Below are 18,661 nucleotides of genomic sequence, written 5' to 3'. Positions count from 1 at the left end.
CCAAACTCTACAAAACGTCGAGGAAGCCCATCGCCCTGCACTTCCTAGTCGACTCCACATCCAACGTGTGCAGCCACGCGTAAGCGACTCGAAGTGGAAGGCTAAGACAGCCAACACCAAGGCTCACCGAGCCACTCGAGTCGCAGCTCGTCCCACGCCAACTTTGCTTCAACACACCCCGTCTAGCCCAACAAGAACATGGCGTCCAGGCTGTTCAACTATCTCAAAGACGCCACGTATCTCAGATATGCGCCGAGTCGAAGGAGCGACGTAGCCAAGCAAGTGCGGCACCCCTCAGCTCCGGTGGATATGAAAAGCGATGGCTTCTCCGTCAGTGGCAGAGGTCTACGGGATGCAAAGCGGGCTCTACGAAGCCGACTTTGGGAACGCATCTCGGTGTATACCACGAAAACGCATGCCGGTTGCGCGGTGAGCGTCATGCCACGTGGCCAGACCGTTAATTTTATCGACTACATGAGGAGACAGGCCAATGTCGACCATCGGTCTCTGATATGTTCAAGTAAGGTGATCTTTCGATTTGACGGAACACGTCACCCCATTGGCCTGTCTCCTCATGAAGTCGATAAAATTACCGGTCTGGTCACGTGGCATGACGCTCGCGCAACCAGCATGCATTTTCGTGGTATACACCGAGATGCATTCCCAAAGTCGGCTTCGTAGAGCCCGCTTTGCATCCCGTAGACCTCTGCCACTGACGGAGAAGCCATCGCTTTTCATATCCACCGGAGCTGAGGAGTGCCGCACTTGCTTGGCTACGTCGCGCCTTTGACTCGGCTCGTATCTGAGATACGTGGCGTCTTTGAGATAGCTGAACAGCCTGGATGCCATGTTCTTGTTGGGCTGGACGGGGTGTGTTGAAGCAGAAGTTGGCGTGGGACGAGCTGCGACTCGAGTGGCTCGGTGAGCCTTGGTGTTGAATGTCTTAGCCTTCCACTTCGAGTCGCTTACGTGTGGCTGCACACGTTGGATGTGGAGTCGACTAGGAAGTGCAGGGCGATGGGCTTCCTCGACGTTTTGTAGAGTTTGGAGCTAAAATCAAACGGTAGCGGAACATTCTGTATATTTTAATTGATCACTTTGTCGCCGCGCACCTCCGACGAGGCATTGCTTTCGAGGAAGATATTTTCCGCATCGGTTTGCCCTGTTCTGGACGCCGTTTTTCGCTGTTTGTACCAGGGTCTTAAAAATTGAGATATGCCACATGTACTGACCGCTTCACTCTATTGGAATGGACAGGTGCGAGACGTCTTTCCATGAATATGTCATCGCACATCTGCAAATATCTAGCAGCCTCCTGTTTCAACTACGAAACAAGCACCAAAAGCTCGGGGTGGGATTCTCCAATGTGACGTTTGATAACAATTGTAGCTTTCAATAAGGTTGTTCGCTCTATTCGGCAGGTAAACACCGCTGTCAATGTACGCGTCCACACTTCCATGTTCCGGGTCGAACGGTTTATATCAAACTTGCAAAAAATAGAGCCAGATTGTTTCTCATTCATTCTGTTTGTCGACTGACGTTACCAATGACGTGACCAATGAAATCCTTTTTCCGAATGTCTTCAATTGGTACAACGGTAAGTAAATCAATTACACCAGGCATCATTGCCGCCTTGATCTGTTTTGCTGGAATTCGTACATCTATCAACTTTCGACAAATGACTTGTTTCCATTGAAATAAACAGCCAATCACTCGAGCACCTTGCAATTAATCGCATATTGCGCTAACCAGAGCAGGTTCAAAGTCGCCAGTCACGCTTCCAGGAGCCATTTTAATTTCAGTCCGCATCTTAATACGGTGTAAAACCGATTTGTATGTCATCTCATGTCATCCTTGTCCTCAAGAAGAACGTATAATATCGGTTAGTACACGACGTACGTTGAGTCATGCCCCATGGCGGTCGGCGTCTGCTTAAACGAAACTGGTGTGATGCTATCGAAAGCGTCAATAAACAGTTACACGCCTCTACACTTGAGTAGTCGGATTAAGGCAGGGTGGCCCCATCCAATAATTCGTTGCACTTTCCCGTCGTTGTAAAAACAAATTAAATTAAACTATAGAAACAGTCCACCATCGGTCTCTGATATGTTCAAGTAAGGTGATCTTTCGATTTGACGGAACACGTCACCCCATTGGCCTGTCTCCTCATGAAGTCGATAAAATTACCGGTCTGGTCACGTGGCATGACGCTCGCGCAACCAGCATGCATTTTCGTGGTATACACCGAGATGCATTCCCAAAGTCGGCTTCGTAGAGCCCGCTTTGCATCCCGTAGACCTCTGCCACTGACGGAGAAGCCATCGCTTTTCATATCCACCGGAGCTGAGGAGTGCCGCACTTGCTTGGCTACGTCGCGCCTTTGACTCGGCTCGTATCTGAGATACGTGGCGTCTTTGAGATAGTTGAACAGCCTGGATGCCATGTTCTTGTTGGGCTGGACGGGGTGTGTTGAAGCAGAAGTTGGCGTGGGACGAGCTGCGACTCGAGTGGCTCGGTGAGCCTTGGTGTTGGCTGTCTTAGCCTTCCACTTCGAGTCGCTTACGCGTGGCTGCACACGTTGGATGTGGAGTCGACTAGGAAGTGCAGGGCGATGGGCTTCCTCGACGTTTTGTAGAGTTTGGAGCTAAAATCAAACGGTAGCGGAATATTCTGCATATTTTAATTGATCACTTTGTCGCCGCGCACCTCCGACGAGGCATTGCTTTCGAGGAAGATATTTTCCGCATCGGTTTGCCCTGTTCTGGACGCCGTTTTTCGCTGTTTGTACCAGGGTCTTAAAAATTGGGATATGCCACATGTACTGACCGCGTCACTTTATTGGAATGGACAGGTGCGAGACGTCTTTCCATGAATATGTCATCGCACATCTGCAAATATCTAGCAGCCTCCTGTTTCAACTACGAAACAAGCACCAAAAGCTCGGGGTGGGATTCTCCAATGTGACGTTTGATAACAATTGTAGCTTTCAATAAGGTTGTTCGCTCTATTCGGCAGGTAAACACAGCTGTCAATGTACGCGTCCACACTTCCATGTTCCGGGTCGAACGGTTTATATCAAACTTGCAGAAAATAGAGCCTGATTGTTTCTCATTCATTCTGTTGGTCGACTGACGTTATCAATGACGTGACCAATGAAATCCTTTTTCCGAATGTCTTCAATTGGTACAACGGTAAGTACATCAATTACACCAGGCATCATTGCCGCCTTGATCTGTTTTGCTGGAATTCGTACATCTATCAACTTTCGACGAATGACTTGTTTCCATTGAAATAAACAGCCAATCACTCGAGCACCTTGCAATTAATCGCATATTGCGCTTATCAGAGCAGGTTCAAAGTCGCCAGTCACGCTTCCAGGAGCCATTTTAATTTCAGTCCGCATCTTAATACGGTGTAAAACCGATTTGTATGTCATCTCATGTCATTCTTGTCCTCAAGAAGAACGTATAGTATCGGTTAGTACACGACGTACGTTGAGTCATGCCCCATGGCGGTCAGCGTCTGCTTAAACGAAACTGGTGTGATGCTATCGAAAGCGTCAATAAACAGTTACACGCCTCTACACTTGAGTAGTCGGATTAAGGCAGGGTGGCCCCATCCAATAATTCGTTGCACTTTCCCGTCGTTGTAAAAACAAATTAAATTAAACTATAGAAACAGTCCACCATCGGTCTCTGATATGTTCAAGTAAGGTGATCTTTCGATTTGACGGAACACGTCACCCCATTGGCCTGTCTCCTCATGTAGTCGATAAAATTAACGGTCGGGTCACGTGGCATGACGCTCCACGCGCAACCGGCATGCGTTTTCGTGGTATACACCGAGATGCGCTCCCAAAGTCGGCTTCGTAGAGCCCGCTTTGCATCCCGTAGACCTCTGCCACTGACGGAGAAGCCATCGCTTTTCATATCCACCGGAGCTGAGGAGTGCCGCACTTGCTTGGCTACGTCGCGCCTTGACTCGGCTCGTATCTGAGATACGTGGCGTCTTTGAGAATAGTTGAACAGCCCTGGACGCCATGTTCTTGTTGGGCTGGACGGGAGTGTTGAAGCAGAAGTTGGCGTGGGACGAGCTGCGACTCGAGTGGCTCGGTGAGCCTTGGTGTTGGCTGTCTTAGCCTTCCACTTCGAGTCGCTTACGCGTGGCTGCACACGTTGGATGTGGAGTCGACTAGGAAGTGCAGGGCGATGGGCTTCCTCGACGTTTTGTAGAGTTTGGAGCTAAAATCAAACGGTAGCGGAACATTCTGTATATTTTAATTGATCACTTTGTCGCCGCGCACCTCCGACGAGGCATTGCTTTCGAGGAAGATATTTTCCGCATCGGTTTGCCCTGTTTTGGACGCCGTTTTTCGCTGTTTGTACCAGGATCTTTAAAATTGAGATATGCCACATGTACTGACCGCGTCACTTTATTGGAATGGACAGGTGCGAGTCGTCTTTCCATGAATATGTCATCGCACATCTGCAAATATCTAGCAGCCTCCTGTTTCAACTACGAAACAAGCACCAAAAGCTCGGGGTGGGATTCTCCAATGTGACGTTTGATAACAATTGTAGCTTTCAATAAGGTTGTTCGCTCTATTCGGCAGGTAAACACCGCTGTCAATGTACGCGTCCACACTTCCATGTTACGGGTCGAACGGTTTATATCAAACTTGCAAAAAATAGAGCCAGATTGTTTCTCATTCATTCTGTTTGTCGACTGACGTTATCAATGACGTGACCAATGAAATCCTTTTTCCGAATGTCTTCAATTGGTACAACGCTAAGTACATCAATTACACCAGGCATCATTGCCGCCTTGATCTGTTTTGCTGGAATTCGTACATCTATCAACTTTCGACGAATGAATTGTTTCCATTAAAATAAACAGCCAATCACTCGAGCACCTTGCAATTAATCGCATATTGCGCTAATCAGAGCAGGTTCAAAGTCGCCAGTCACGCTTCCAGGAGCCATTTTAATTTCAGTCCGCATCTTAATACGGTGTAAAACCGATTTGTATGTCATCTCATGTCATCCTTGTCCTCAAGAAGAACGTATAATATCGGTTAGTACACGACGTACGTTGAGTCATGCCCCATGGCGGTCGGCGTCTGCTTAAACGAAACTGGCGTGATGCTATCGAAAGCGTCAATAAACAGTTACACGCCTCTACACTTGAGTAGTCGGATTAAGGCAGGGTGGCCCCATCCAATAATTCGTTGCACTTTCCCGTCGTTGTAAAAACAAATTAAATTAAACTATAGAAACAGTCGACCATCGGTCTCTGACATGTTCAAGTAAGGTGATCTTTCGATTTGACGGAACACGTCACCACATTGGCCTGTCTCCTCATGAAGTCGATAAAATTACCGGTCTGGTCACGTGGCATGACGCTCACCGCGCAAATGGTATGCGTTTTCGTGGTATACACCGAGATGCATTCCCAAAGTCGGCTTCGTAGAGCCCCCTTTGCATCCCGTAGACCTCTGCCACTGACGGAGAAGCCATCGCTTTTCATATCCACCGGAGCTGAGGGGTGCCGCACTTGCTTGGCTACGTCGCGCCTTCGACTCGGCTCATATCTGAGATACGTGGCGTCTTTGAGATAGTTGAACAGCCTGGACGCCATGTTCTTGTTGGGCTGGACGGGGTGTGTTGAAGCAGAAGTTGGCGTGGGACGAGCTGCGACTCGAGTGGCTCGGCGAGCCTTGGTGTTGGCTGTCTTAGCCTTCCACTTCGAGTCGCTTACGTGTGGCTGCACACGTTGGATGTGGAGTCGACTAGGAAGTGCAGGGCGATGGGCTTTCTCGACGTTTTGTAGAGTTTGGAGCTAAAAGCAAACGGTAGCGGAACATTCTGTATATTATAATTATTCACTTTGTCGCAGCGCACCTCCGACGAGGCATTGCTTTCGAGGAAGATATTTTCCGCATCGGTTTGCCCTGTTTTGGACGCCGTTTTTCGCTGTTTGTACCAGGATCTTTAAAATTGAGATATGCCACATGTACTGACCGCGTCACTCTATTGGAATGGGCAGGTGCGAGACGTCTTTCCATGAATATGTCATCGCACATCTGCAAATATCTAGCAGCCTCCTGTTTCAACTACGAAACAAGCACCAAAAGCTCGGGGTGGGATTCTCCAATGTGACGTTTGATAACAATTGTAGCTTTCAATAAGGTTGTTCGCTCTATTCGGCAGGTAAACACCGCTGTCAATGTACGCGTCCACACTTCCATGTTACGGGTCGAACGGTTTATATCAAACTTGCAGAAAATAGAGCCTGATTGTTTCTCATTCATTCTGTTGGTCGACTGACGTTATCAATGACGTGACCAATGAAATCCTTTTTCCGAATGTCTTCAATTGGTACAACGGTAAGTACATCAATTACACCAGGCATCATTGCCGCCTTGATCTGTTTTGCTGGAATTCGTACATCTATCAACTTTCGACGAATGACTTGTTTCCATTGAAATAAACAGCCAATCACTCGAGCACCTTGCAATTAATCGCATATTGCGCTAATTAGAGCAGGTTCAAAGTCGCCAGTCACGCTTCCAGGAGCCATTTTAATTTCAGTCCGCATCTTAATACGGTGTAAAACCGATTTGTATGTCATCTCATGTCATCCTTGTCCTCAAGAAGAACGTATAGTATCGGTTAGTACACGACGTACGTTGAGTCATGCCCCATGGCGGTCGGCGTCTGCTTAAACGAAACTGGTGTGATGCTATCGAAAGCGTCAATAAACAGTTACACGCCTCTACACTTGAGTAGTCGGATTAAGGCAGGGTGGCCCCATCCAATAATTCGTTGCACTTTCCCGTCGTTGTAAAAACAAATTAAATTAAACTATAGAAACAGTCGACCATCGGTCTCTGATATGTTCAAGTAAGGTGATCTTTCGATTTGACGGAACACGTCACCCCATTGGCCTGTCTCCTCATGTAGTCGATAAAATAAACGGTCTGGTCACGTGGCATGACGCTCACCGCGCAACCGGCATGCGTTTTCGTGGTATACACCGAGATGCATTCCCAAAGTCGGCTTCGTAGAGCCCGCTTTGCATCCCGTAGACCTCTGCCACTGACGGAGAAGCCATCGCTTTTCATATCCACCGGAGCTGAGGGGTGCCGCACTTGCTTGGCTACGTCGCGCCTTCGACTCGGCTCGTATCTGAGATACGTGGCGTCTTTGAGATAGTTGAACAGCCTGGATGCCATGTTCTTGTTGGGCTGGACGGGGTGTGTTGAAGCAGAAGTTGGCGTGGGACGAGCTGCGACTCGAGTGGCTCGGCGAGCCTTGGTGTTGGCTGTCTTAGCCTTCCACTTCGAGTCGCTTACGTGTGGCTGCACACGTTGGATGTGGAGTCGACTAGGAAGTGCAGGGCGATGGGCTTTCTCGACGTTTTGTAGAGTTTGGAGCTAAAAGCAAACGGTAGCGGAACATTCTGTATATTATAATTATTCACTTTGTCGCAGCGCACCTCCGACGAGGCATTGCTTTCGAGGAAGATATTTTCCGCATCGGTTTGCCCTGTTTTGGACGCCGTTTTTCGCTGTTTGTACCAGGATCTTTAAAATTGAGATATGCCACATGTACTGACCGCGTCACTCTATTGGAATGGGCAGGTGCGAGACGTCTTTCCATGAATATGTCATCGCACATCTGCAAATATCTAGCAGCCTCCTGTTCCAACTACGAAACAAGCACCAAAAGCTCGGGGTGGGATTCTCCAATGTGACGTTTGATAACAATTGTAGCTTTCAATAAGGTTGTTCGCTCTATTCGGCAGGTAAACACCGCTGTCAATGTACGCGTCCACACTTCCATGTTCCGGGTCGAACGGTTTATATCAAACTTGCAAAAAATAGAGCCAGATTGTTTCTCATTCATTCTGTTGGTCGACTGACGTTATCAATGACGTGACCAATGAAATCCTTTTTCCGAATGGCTTCAATTGGTACAACGGTAAGTATATCAATTACACCAGGCATCATTGCCGCCTTGATCTGTTTTGCTGGAATTCGTACATCTATCAACTTTCGACAAATGACTTGTTTCCATTGAAATAAACAGCCAATCACTCGAGCACCTTGCAATTAATCGCATATTGCGCTAATCAGAGCAGGTTCAAAGTCGCCAGTCACGCTTCCAGGAGCCATTTTAATTTCAGTCCGCATCTTAATACGGTGTAAAACCGATTTGTATGTCATCTCATGTCATCCTTGTCCTCAAGTAGAACGTATAGTATCGGTTAGTACACGACGTACGTTGAGTCATGCCCCATGGCGGTCGGCGTCTGCTTAAACGAAACTGGTGTGATGCTATCGAAAGCGTCAATAAACAGTTACACGCCTCTACACTTGAGTAGTCGGATTAAGGCAGGGTGGCCCCATCCAATAATTCGTTGCACTTTCCCGTCGTTGTAAATTCAAATTAAATTAAACTATAGAAACAGTCGACCATCGGTCTCTGATATGTTCAAGTAAGGTGATCTTTCGATTTGACGGAACACGTCACCCCATTGTCCTGTCTCCTCATGTAGTCGATAAAATTAACGGTCTGGTCACGTGGCATGACGCTCACCGCGCAACCGGTATGCGTTTTCGTGGTATACACCGAGATGCATTCCCAAAGTCGGCTTCGTAGAGCTTTGCATCCCGTAGACCTCTGCCACTGACGGAGAAGCCATCGCTTTTCATATCCACCGGAGCTGAGGGGTGCCGCACTTGCTTGGCTACGTCGCGCCTTCGACTCGGCTCGTATCTGAGATACGTGGCGTCTTTGAGATAGTTGAACAGCCTGGATGCCATGTTCTTGTTGGGCTGGACGGGGTGTGTTGAAGCAGAAGTTGGCGTGGGACGAGCTGCGACTCGAGTGGCTCGGCGAGCCTTGGTGTTGGCTGTCTTAGCCTTCCACTTCGAGTCGCTTACGTGTGGCTGCACACGTTGGATGTGGAGTCGACTAGGAAGTGCAGGGCGATGGGCTTTCTCGACGTTTTGTAGAGTTTGGAGCTAAAAGCAAACGGTAGCGGAACATTCTGTATATTATAATTATTCACTTTGTCGCAGCGCACCTCCGACGAGGCATTGCTTTCGAGGAAGATATTTTCCGCATCGGTTTGCCCTGTTTTGGACGCCGTTTTTCGCTGTTTGTACCAGGGTCTTAAAAATTGGGATATGCCACATGTACTGACCGCGTCACTTTATTGGAATGGGCAGGTGCGAGACGTCTTTCCATGAATATGTCATCGCACATCTGCAAATATCTAGCAGCCTCCTGTTTCAACTACGAAACAAGCACCAAAAGCTCGGGGTGGGATTCTCCAATGTGACGTTTGATAACAATTGTAGCTTTCAATAAGGTTCTTCGCTCTATTCGGCAGGCAAACACAGCTGTCAACATATGCGTCCACACTTCCATGTTCCGGGTCGAACGGTTTATATCAAACTTGCAAAAAATAGAGCCAGATTGTTTCTCATTCATTCTGTTTGTCGACTGACGTTACCAATGACGTGACCAATGAAATCCTTTTTCCGAATGTCTTCAATTGGTACAAGGGTAAGTACATCAATTACACCAGGCATCATTGCCGCCTTGATCTGTTTTGCTGGAATTCGTACATCTATCAACTTTCGACGAATGACTTGTTTCCATTGAAAATAAACAGCCAATCACTCGAGCACCTTGCAATTAATCGCATATTGCGCTAATCAGAGCAGGTTCAAAGTCGCCAGTCACGCTTCCAGGAGCCATTTTAATTTCAGTCCGCATCTTAATACGGTGTAAAACCGATTTGTATGTCATCTCATGTCATCCTTGTCCTCAAGAAGAACGTATAATATCGGTTAGTACACGACGTACGTTGAGTCATGCCCCATGGCGGTCGGCGTCTGCTTAAACGAAACTGGTGTGATGCTATCGAAAGCGTCAATAAACAGTTACACGCCTCTACACTTGAGTAGTCGGATTGAGGCAGGGTGGCCCCATCCAATAATTCGTTGCACTCTTCCGTCGTTGTAAAAACAAATTAAATTAAACTATAGAAACAGTCGACCGTCGGTCTCTGACATGTTCAAGTAAGGTGATCTTTCGATTTGACGGAACACGTCACCACATTGGCCTGTCTCCTCATGAAGTCGATAAAATTACCGGTCTGGTCACGTGGCATGACGCTCACCGCGCAAATGGTATGCGTTTTCGTGGTATACACCGAGATGCATTCCCAAAGTCGGCTTCGTAGAGCCCGCTTTGCATCCCGTAGACCTCTGCCACTGACGGAGAAGCCATCGCTTTTCATATCCACCGGAGCTGAGGAGTGCCGCACTTGCTTGGCTACGTCGCGCCTTTGACTCGGCTCGTATCTGAGATACGTGGCGTCTTTGAGATAGTTGAACAGCCTGGATGCCATGTTCTTGTTGGGCTGGACGGGGGGTGTTGAAGCAGAAGTTGGCGTGGGACGAGCTGCGACTCGAGTGGCTCGGTGAGCCTTGGTGTTGGCTGTCTTAGCCTTCCACTTCGAGTCGCTTACGCGTGGCTGCACACGTTGGATGTGGAGTCGACTAGGAAGTGCAGGGCGATGGGCTTTCTCGACGTTTTGTAGAGTTTGGAGCTAAAAGCAAACGGTAGCGGAACATTCTGTATATTATAATTATTCACTTTGTCGCAGCGCACCTCCGACGAGGCATTGCTTTCGAGGAAGATATTTTCCGCATCGGTTTGCCCTGTTTTGGACGCCGTTTTTCGCTGTTTGTACCAGGATCTTTAAAATTGAGATATGCCACATGTACTGACCGCGTCACTCTATTGGAATGGGCAGGTGCGAGACGTCTTTCCATGAATATGTCATCGCACATCTGCAAATATCTAGCAGCCTCCTGTTTCAACTACGAAACAAGCACCAAAAGCTCGGGGTGGGATTCTCCAATGTGACGTTTGATAACAATTGTAGCTTTCAATAAGGTTCTTCGCTCTATTCGGCAGGCAAACACAGCTGTCAATGTACGCGTCCACACTTCCATGTTACGGGTCGAACGGTTTATATCAAACTTGCAAAAAATAGAGCCAGATTGTTTCTCATTCATTCTGTTTGTCGACTGACGTTATCAATGACGTGACCAATGAAATCCTTTTTCCGAATAACTTCAATTGGTACAACGGTAAGTACATCAAATACACCAGGCATCATTGCCGCCTTGATCTGTTTTGCTGGAATTCGTACATCTATCAACTTTCGACGAATGACTTGTTTCCATTGAAATAAACAGCCAATCACTCGAGCACCTTGCAATTAATCGCATATTGCGCTAATCAGAGCAGGTTCAAAGTCGCCAGTCACGCTTCCAGGAGCCATTTTAATTTCAGTCCGCATCTTAATACGGTGTAAAACCGATTTGTATGTCATCTCATGTCATCCTTGTCCTCAAGAAGAACGTATAATATCGGTTAGTACACGACGTACGTTGAGTCATGCCCCATGGCGGTCGGCGTCTGCTTAAACGAAACTGGTGTGATGCTATCGAAAGCGTCAATAAACAGTTACACGCCTCTACACTTGAGTAGTCGGATTGAGGCAGGGTGGCCCCATCCAATAATTTGTTGCACTTTCCCGTCGTTGTAAAAACAAATTAAATTAAACTATAGAAACAGTCCACCATCGGTCTCTGACATGTTCAAGTAAGGTGATCTTTCGATTTGACGGAACACGTCACCACATTGGCCTGTCTCCTCATGAAGTCGATAAAATTACCGGTCTGGTCACGTGGCATGACGCTCACCGCGCAAATGGTATGCGTTTTCGTGGTATACACCGAGATGCATTCCCAAAGTCGGCTGCGTAGAGCCCGCTTTGCATCCCGTAGACCTCTGCCACTGACGGAGAAGCCATCGCTTTTCATATCCACCGGAGCTGAGGGGTGCCGCATTTGCTTGGCTACGTCGCGCCTTCGACTCGGCGCATATCTGAGATACGTGGCGTCTTTGAGATAGTTGAACAGCCTGGACGCCATGTTCTTGTTGGGCTGGACGGGATGTGTTGAAGCAGAAATTGGCGTGGGACGAGCTGCGACTCGAGTGGCTCGGTGAGCCTTGGTGTTGGCTGTCTTAGCCTTCCACTGCGAGTCGCTTACGTGTGGCTGCACACGTTGGATGTGGAGTCGACTAGGAAGTGCAAGGCGATGAGCTTCCTCGACGTTTGTAGAGTTTGGAGCTAAAAGCAAACGGTAGCGGAACATTCTGTATATTATAATTATTCACTGTGTCGCAGCGCACCTCCGACGAGGCATTGCTTTCGAGGAAGATATTTTTCGCATCGGTTTGCCCTGTTTTGGACGCCGTTTTTCGCTGTTTGTACCAGGATCTTTAAAATTGAGATATGCCACATGTACTGACCGCGTCACTTTATTGAAATGGACAGGTGCGAGACGTCCTTCCCATGAATATGTCATCGCACATCTGCAAATATCTAGCAGCCTCCTGTTTCAACTACGAAACAAGCACCAAAAGCTCGGGGTGGGATTCTCCAATGTGACGTTTGATAACAATTGTAGCTTTCAATAAGGTTCTTCGCTCTATTCGGCAGGCAAACACAGCTGTCAACATACGCGTCCACACTTCCATGTTCCGGGTCGAGCGGTTTATATCAAACTTGCAAAAAATTAGAGCCCGATTGTTTCTCATTCATTCTGTTTGTCGACTGACGTTATCAATGACGTGACAATGAAGTTCCTTTTTCCGAATGTCTTCAATTGGTACAACGGTAAGTATATCAATTACACCAGGCATCATTGCCGCCTTGATCTGTTTTGCTGGAATTCGTACATCTATCAACTTTCGACAAATGACTTGTTTCCATTGAAATAAACAGCCAATCACTCGAGCACCTTGCAATTAATCGCATATTGCGCTAATCAGAGCAGGTTCAAAGTCGCCAGTCACGCTTCCAGGAGCCATTTTAATTTCAGTCCGCATCTTAATACGGTGTAAAACCGATTTGTATGTCATCTCATGTCATCTTTGTCCTCAAGAAGAACGTATAGTATCGGCTAGTACACGACGTACGTTGAGTCATGCCCCATGGCGGTCGGCGTCTGCTTAAACGAACTGGTGTGATGCTATCGAAAGCGTCAATAAACAGTTACACGCCTCTACACTTGAGTAGTCGAATTAAGGCAGGGTGGCCCCATCCAATAATTCGTTGCACTTTCCCGTCGTTGTAAAAACAAATTAAATTAAACTATAGAAACAGTCCACCATCGGTCTCTGATATGTTCAAGTAAGGTGATCTTTCGATTTGACGGAACACGTCACCCATTGGCCTGTCTCCTCATGTAGTCGATAAAATTAACGGTCTGGTCACGTGGCATGACGCTCACCGCGCAACCGGTATGCGTTTTCGTGGTATACACCGAGATGCATTCCCAAAGTCGGCTTCGTAGAGCCCGCTTTGCATCCCGTAGACCTCTGCCACTGACGGAGAAGCCATCGCTTTTCATATCCACCAGAGCTGAGGGGTGCCGCACTTGCTTGACTACGTCCCGCCTTCGACTCGGCTCGTATCTGAGATACGTGGCGTCTTTGAGATAGTTGAACAGCCTGGACGCCATGTTCTTGTTGGGCTGGACGGGGGTGTTGAAGCAGAAGTTGGCGTGGGACGAGCTGCGACTCGAGTGGCTCGGCGAGCCTTGGTGTTGGCTGTCTTAGCCTTCCACTTCGAGTCGCTTACGTGTGGCTGCACACGTTGGATGTGGAGTCGACTAGGAAGTGCAGGGCGATGGGCTTCCTCGACATTTTGTAGAGTTTGGAGCTAAAATCAAACGGTAGCGGAACCTTCTGTATATTTAAATTTTTCACTGTGTCGCAGCGCACCTCCGACGAGGCATTGCTTTCGAGGAAGATATTTTCCGCATCGGTTTGCCCTGTTTTGGACGCCGTTTTTCGCTGTTTGTACCAGGATCTTTAAAATTGAGATATGCCACATGTACTGACCGCGTCACTTTATTGGAATGGGCAGGTGCGAGACGTCTTTCCATGAATATGTCATCGCACATCTGCAAATATCTAGCAGCCTCCTGTTTCAACTACGAAACAAGCACCAAAAGCTCGGGGTGGGATTCTCCAATGTGACGTTTGATAACAATTGTAGCTTTCAATAAGGTTCTTCGCTCTATTCGGCAGGCAAACACAGCTGTCAATGTACGCGTCCACACTTCCATGTTCCGGGTCGAACGGTTTATATCAAACTTGCAGAAAATAGAGCCTGATTGTTTCTCATTCATTCTGTTGGTCGACTGACGTTATCAATGACGTGACCAATGAAATCCTTTTTCCGAATGTCTTCAATTGGTACAACGGTAAGTACATCAATTACACCAGGCATCATTGCCGCCTTGATCTGTTTTGCTGGAATTCGTACATCTATCAACTTTCGACGAATGACTTGTTTCCATTGAAATAAACAGCCAATCACTCGAGCACCTTGCAATTAATCGCATATTGCGCTTATCAGAGCAGGTTCAAAGTCGCCAGTCACGCTTCCAGGAGCCATTTTAATTTCAGTCCGCATCTTAATACGGTGTAAAACCGATTTGTATGTCATCTCATGTCATCCTTGTCCTCAAGAAGAACGTATAGTATCGGTTAGTACACGACGTACGTTGAGTCATGCCCCATGGCGGTCGGCGTCTGCTTAAACGAAACTGGTGTGATGCTATCGAAAGCGTCAATAAACAGTTACACGCCTCTACACTTGAGTAGTCGGATTAAGGCAGGGTGGCCCCATCCAATAATTCGTTGCACTTTCCCGTCGTTGTAAAAACAAATTAAATTAAACTATAGAAACAGTCCACCATCGGTCTCTGATATGTTCAAGTAAGGTGAACTGTCGATTTGACGGAACACGTCACCCCATTGGCCTGTCTCCTCATGAGGTCGATAAAATTACCGGTCTGGTCACGTGGCATGACGCTCGCGCAACCAGCATGCATTTTCGTGGTATACACCGAGATGCGTTCCCAAAGTCGGCTTCGTAGAGCCCGCTTTGCATCCCGTAGACCTCTGCCACTGACGGAGAAGCCATCGCTTTTCATATCCACCGGAGCTGAGGAGTGCCGCACTTGCTTGGCTACGTCGCGCCTTTGACTCGGCTCGTATCTGAGATACGTGGCGTCTTTGAGATAGTTGAACAGCCTGGATGCCATGTTCTTGTTGGGCTGGACGGGGGGTGTTGAAGCAGAAGTTGGCGTGGGACGAGCTGCGACTCGAGTGGCTCGGTGAGCCTTGGTGCTGGCTGTCTTAGCCTTCCACTTCGAGTCTCTTACGTGTGGCTGCACACGTTGGATGTGGAGTCGACTAGGAAGTGCAGGGCGATGGGCTTCCTCGACGTTTTGTAGAGTTTGGAGCTAAAAGCAAACGGTAGCGGAACATTCTGTATATTATAATTATTCACTTTGTCGCAGCGCACCTCCGACGAGGCATTGCTTTCGAGGAAGATATTTTCCGCATCGGTTTGCCCTGTTTTGGACGCCGTTTTTCGCTGTTTGTACCAGGATCTTTAAAATTGAGATATGCCACATGTACTGACCGCGTCACTCTATTGGAATGGGCAGGTGCGAGACGTCTTTCCATGAATATGTCATCGCACATCTGCAAATATCTAGCAGCCTCCTGTTTCAACTACGAAACAAGCACCAAAAGCTCGGGGTGGGATTCTCCAATGTGACGTTTGATAACAATTGTAGCTTTCAATAAGGTTGTTCGCTCTATTCGGCAGGTAAACACAGCTGTCAATGTACGCGTCCACACTTCCATGTTCCGGGTCGAACGGTTTATATCAAACTTGCAGAAAATAGAGCCTGATTGTTTCTCATTCATTCTGTTGGTCGACTGACGTTATCAATGACGTGACCAATGAAATCCTTTTTCCGAATGTCTTCAATTGGTACAACGGTAAGTACATCAATTACACCAGGCATCATTGCCGCCTTGATCTGTTTTGCTGGAATTCGTACATCTATCAACTTTCGACGAATGACTTGTTTCCATTAAAATAAACAGCCAATCACTCGAGCACCTTGCAATTAATCGCATATTGCGCTTATCAGAGCAGGTTCAAAGTCGCCAGTCACGCTTCCAGGAGCCATTTTAATTTCAGTCCGCATCTTAATACGGTGTAAAACCGATTTGTATGTCATCTCATGTCATCCTTGTCCTCAAGAAGAACGTATAGTATCGGTTAGTACACGACGTACGTTGAGTCATGCCCCATGGCGGTCAGCGTCTGCTTAAACGAAACTGGTGTGATGCTATCGAAAGCGTCAATAAACAGTTACACGCCTCTACACTTGAGTAGTCGGATTAAGGCAGGGTGGCCCCATCCAATAATTCGTTGCACTTTCCCGTCGTTGTAAAAACAAATTAAATTAAACTATAGAAACAGTCCACCATCGGTCTCTGATATGTTCAAGTAAGGTGATCTTTCGATTTGACGGAACACGTCACCCCATTGGCCTGTCTCCTCATGAAGTCGATAAAATTACCGGTCTGGTCACGTGGCATGACGCTCGCGCAACCAGCATGCGTTTTCGTGGTATACACCGAGATGCGTTCCCAAAGTCGGCTTCGTAGAGCCCGCTTTGCATCCCGTAGATCTCTGCCACTGACGGAGAAGCCATCGCTTTTCATATCCACCGGAGCTGAGGGGTGCCGCACTTGCTTGGCTACGTCGCGCCTTCGACTCGGCTCGTATCTGAGATACGTGGCGTCTTTGAGATAGTTGAACAGCCTGGAGGCCATGTTCTTGTTGGGCTAGACGGGGTGTGTTGAAGCAGAAGTTGGCGTGGGACGAGCTGCGACTCGAGTGGCTCGGTGAGCCTTGGTGTTGGCTGTCTTAGCCTTCCACTTCCAGTCGCTTACGTGTGGCTGCACACGTTGGATGTGGAGTCGACTAGGAAGTGCAGGGCGATGGGCTTCCTCGACGTTTTGTAGAGTTTGGAGCTAAAATCAAACGGTAGCGGAACATTCTGGATATTTTAATTGATCACTCTGTCGCCGCGCACCTCCGACGAGGCATTGCTTTCGAGGAAGATATTTTCCGCATCGGTTTGCCCTGTTCTGGACGCCGTTTTTCGCTGTTTGTCCCAGGATCTTAAAATTGAGATATGCCACATGTACTGACCGCGTCACTCTATTGGAATGGGCAGGTGCGAGACGTCTTTCCATGAATATGTCATCGCACATCTGCAAATATCTAGCAGCCTCCTGTTTCAACTACGAAACAAGCACCAAAAGCTCGGGGTGGGATTCTCCAATGTGACGTTTGATAACAATTGTAGCTTTCAATAAGGTTGTTCGCTCTATTCGGCAGGCAAACACCGCTGTCAATGTACGCGTCCACACTTCCATGTTCCGGGTCGAACGGTTTATATCAAACTTGCAGAAAATAGAGCCTGATTGTTTCTCATTCATTCTGTTGGTCGACTGACGTTATCAATGACGTGACCAATGAAATCCTTTTTCCGAATGTCTTCAATTGGTACAACGGTAAGTACATCAATTACACCAGGCATCATTGCCGCCTTGATCTGTTTTGCTGGAATTCGTACATCTATCAACTTTCGACGAATGACTTGTTTCCATTGAAATAAACAGCCAATCACTCGAGCACCTTGCAATTAATCGCATATTGCGCTTATCAGAGCAGGTTCAAAGTCGCCAGTCACGCTTCCAGGAGCCATTTTAATTTCAGTCCGCATCTTAATACGGTGTAAAACCGATTTGTATGTCATCTCATGTCATCCTTGTCCTCAAGAAGAACGTATAGTATCGGTTAGTACACGACGTACGTTGAGTCATGCCCCATGGCGGTCGGCGTCTGCTTAAACGAAACTGGTGTGATGCTATCGAAAGCGTCAATAAACAGTTACACGCCTCTACACTTGAGTAGTCGGATTAAGGCAGGGTGGCCCCATCCAATAATTCGTTGCACTTTCCCGTCGTTGTAAAAACAAATTAAATTAAACTATAGAAACAGTCGACCATCGGTCTCTGACATGTTCAAGTAAGGTGATCTTTCGATTTGACGGAACACGTCACCCCATTGGCCTGTCTCCTCATGTAGTCGATAAAATTAACGGTCGGGTCACGTGGCATGACGCTCACCGCGCAACCGGCATGCGTTTTCGTGGTATACACCGAGATGCGTTCCCAAAGTCGGCTTCGTAGAGCCCGCTTTGCATCCCGTAGACCTCTGCCACTGACGGAGAAGCCATCGCTTTTCATATCCACCGGAGCTGAGGGGTGCCGCACTTGCTTGGCTACGTCGCTCATTCGACTCGGCGCATATCTGAGATACGTGGCGTCTTTGAGATAGTTGAACAGCCTGGACGCCATGTTCTTGTTGGGCTGGACGGGGGTGTTGAAGCAGAAGTTGGCGTGGGACGAGCTGCGACTCGAGTGGCTCGGTGAGCCTTGGTGTTGGCTGTCTTAGCCTTCCACTTCCAGTCGCTTACGTGTGGCTGCACACGTTGGATGTGGAGTCGACTAGGAAGTGCAGGGCGATGGGCTTCCTCGACGTTTTGTAGAGTTTGGAGCTAAAATCAAACGGTAGCGGAACATTCTGTATATTTTAATTGATCACTTTGTCGCCGCGC

At 47.8% G+C, this 18,661-nt stretch overlaps 1 protein-coding gene across 1 annotated transcript; it reads right to left on the bottom strand.

Moving 5' to 3' along the window:
- Positions 1-516: 516 nt before the first annotated feature.
- PITG_03983 (uncharacterized protein) lies at positions 517-16,805 on the bottom strand (the record flags this gene model as incomplete). Its single annotated transcript, XM_002906964.1, has 28 exons — positions 517-1,050; positions 1,540-1,580; positions 2,188-2,644; positions 3,134-3,232; positions 3,744-4,241; positions 4,304-4,391; positions 5,091-5,133; positions 5,379-5,838; positions 5,901-5,988; positions 6,688-6,716; positions 7,004-7,435; positions 7,498-7,585; positions 8,285-8,338; positions 8,634-9,028; positions 9,518-9,558; positions 10,167-10,626; positions 10,689-10,776; positions 11,476-11,518; positions 11,764-12,248; positions 12,405-12,467; positions 13,074-13,126; positions 13,388-13,670; positions 13,738-13,968; positions 14,668-14,710; positions 14,956-15,412; positions 15,475-15,562; positions 16,262-16,304; positions 16,550-16,805. 28 exons carry the CDS (start codon positions 16,803-16,805, stop codon positions 517-519), a joined length of 5,940 nt encoding a protein of 1,979 aa, XP_002907010.1.
- Positions 16,806-18,661: the final 1,856 nt, after the last annotated feature.

This window comes from Phytophthora infestans, genomic scaffold (genome assembly GCF_000142945.1).
Source record: "Phytophthora infestans T30-4 supercont1.4 genomic scaffold, whole genome shotgun sequence".
Taxonomy (NCBI): domain Eukaryota; phylum Oomycota; class Peronosporomycetes; order Peronosporales; family Peronosporaceae; genus Phytophthora; species Phytophthora infestans.
This window is presented reverse-complemented; position numbering and strand designations above follow the sequence as displayed.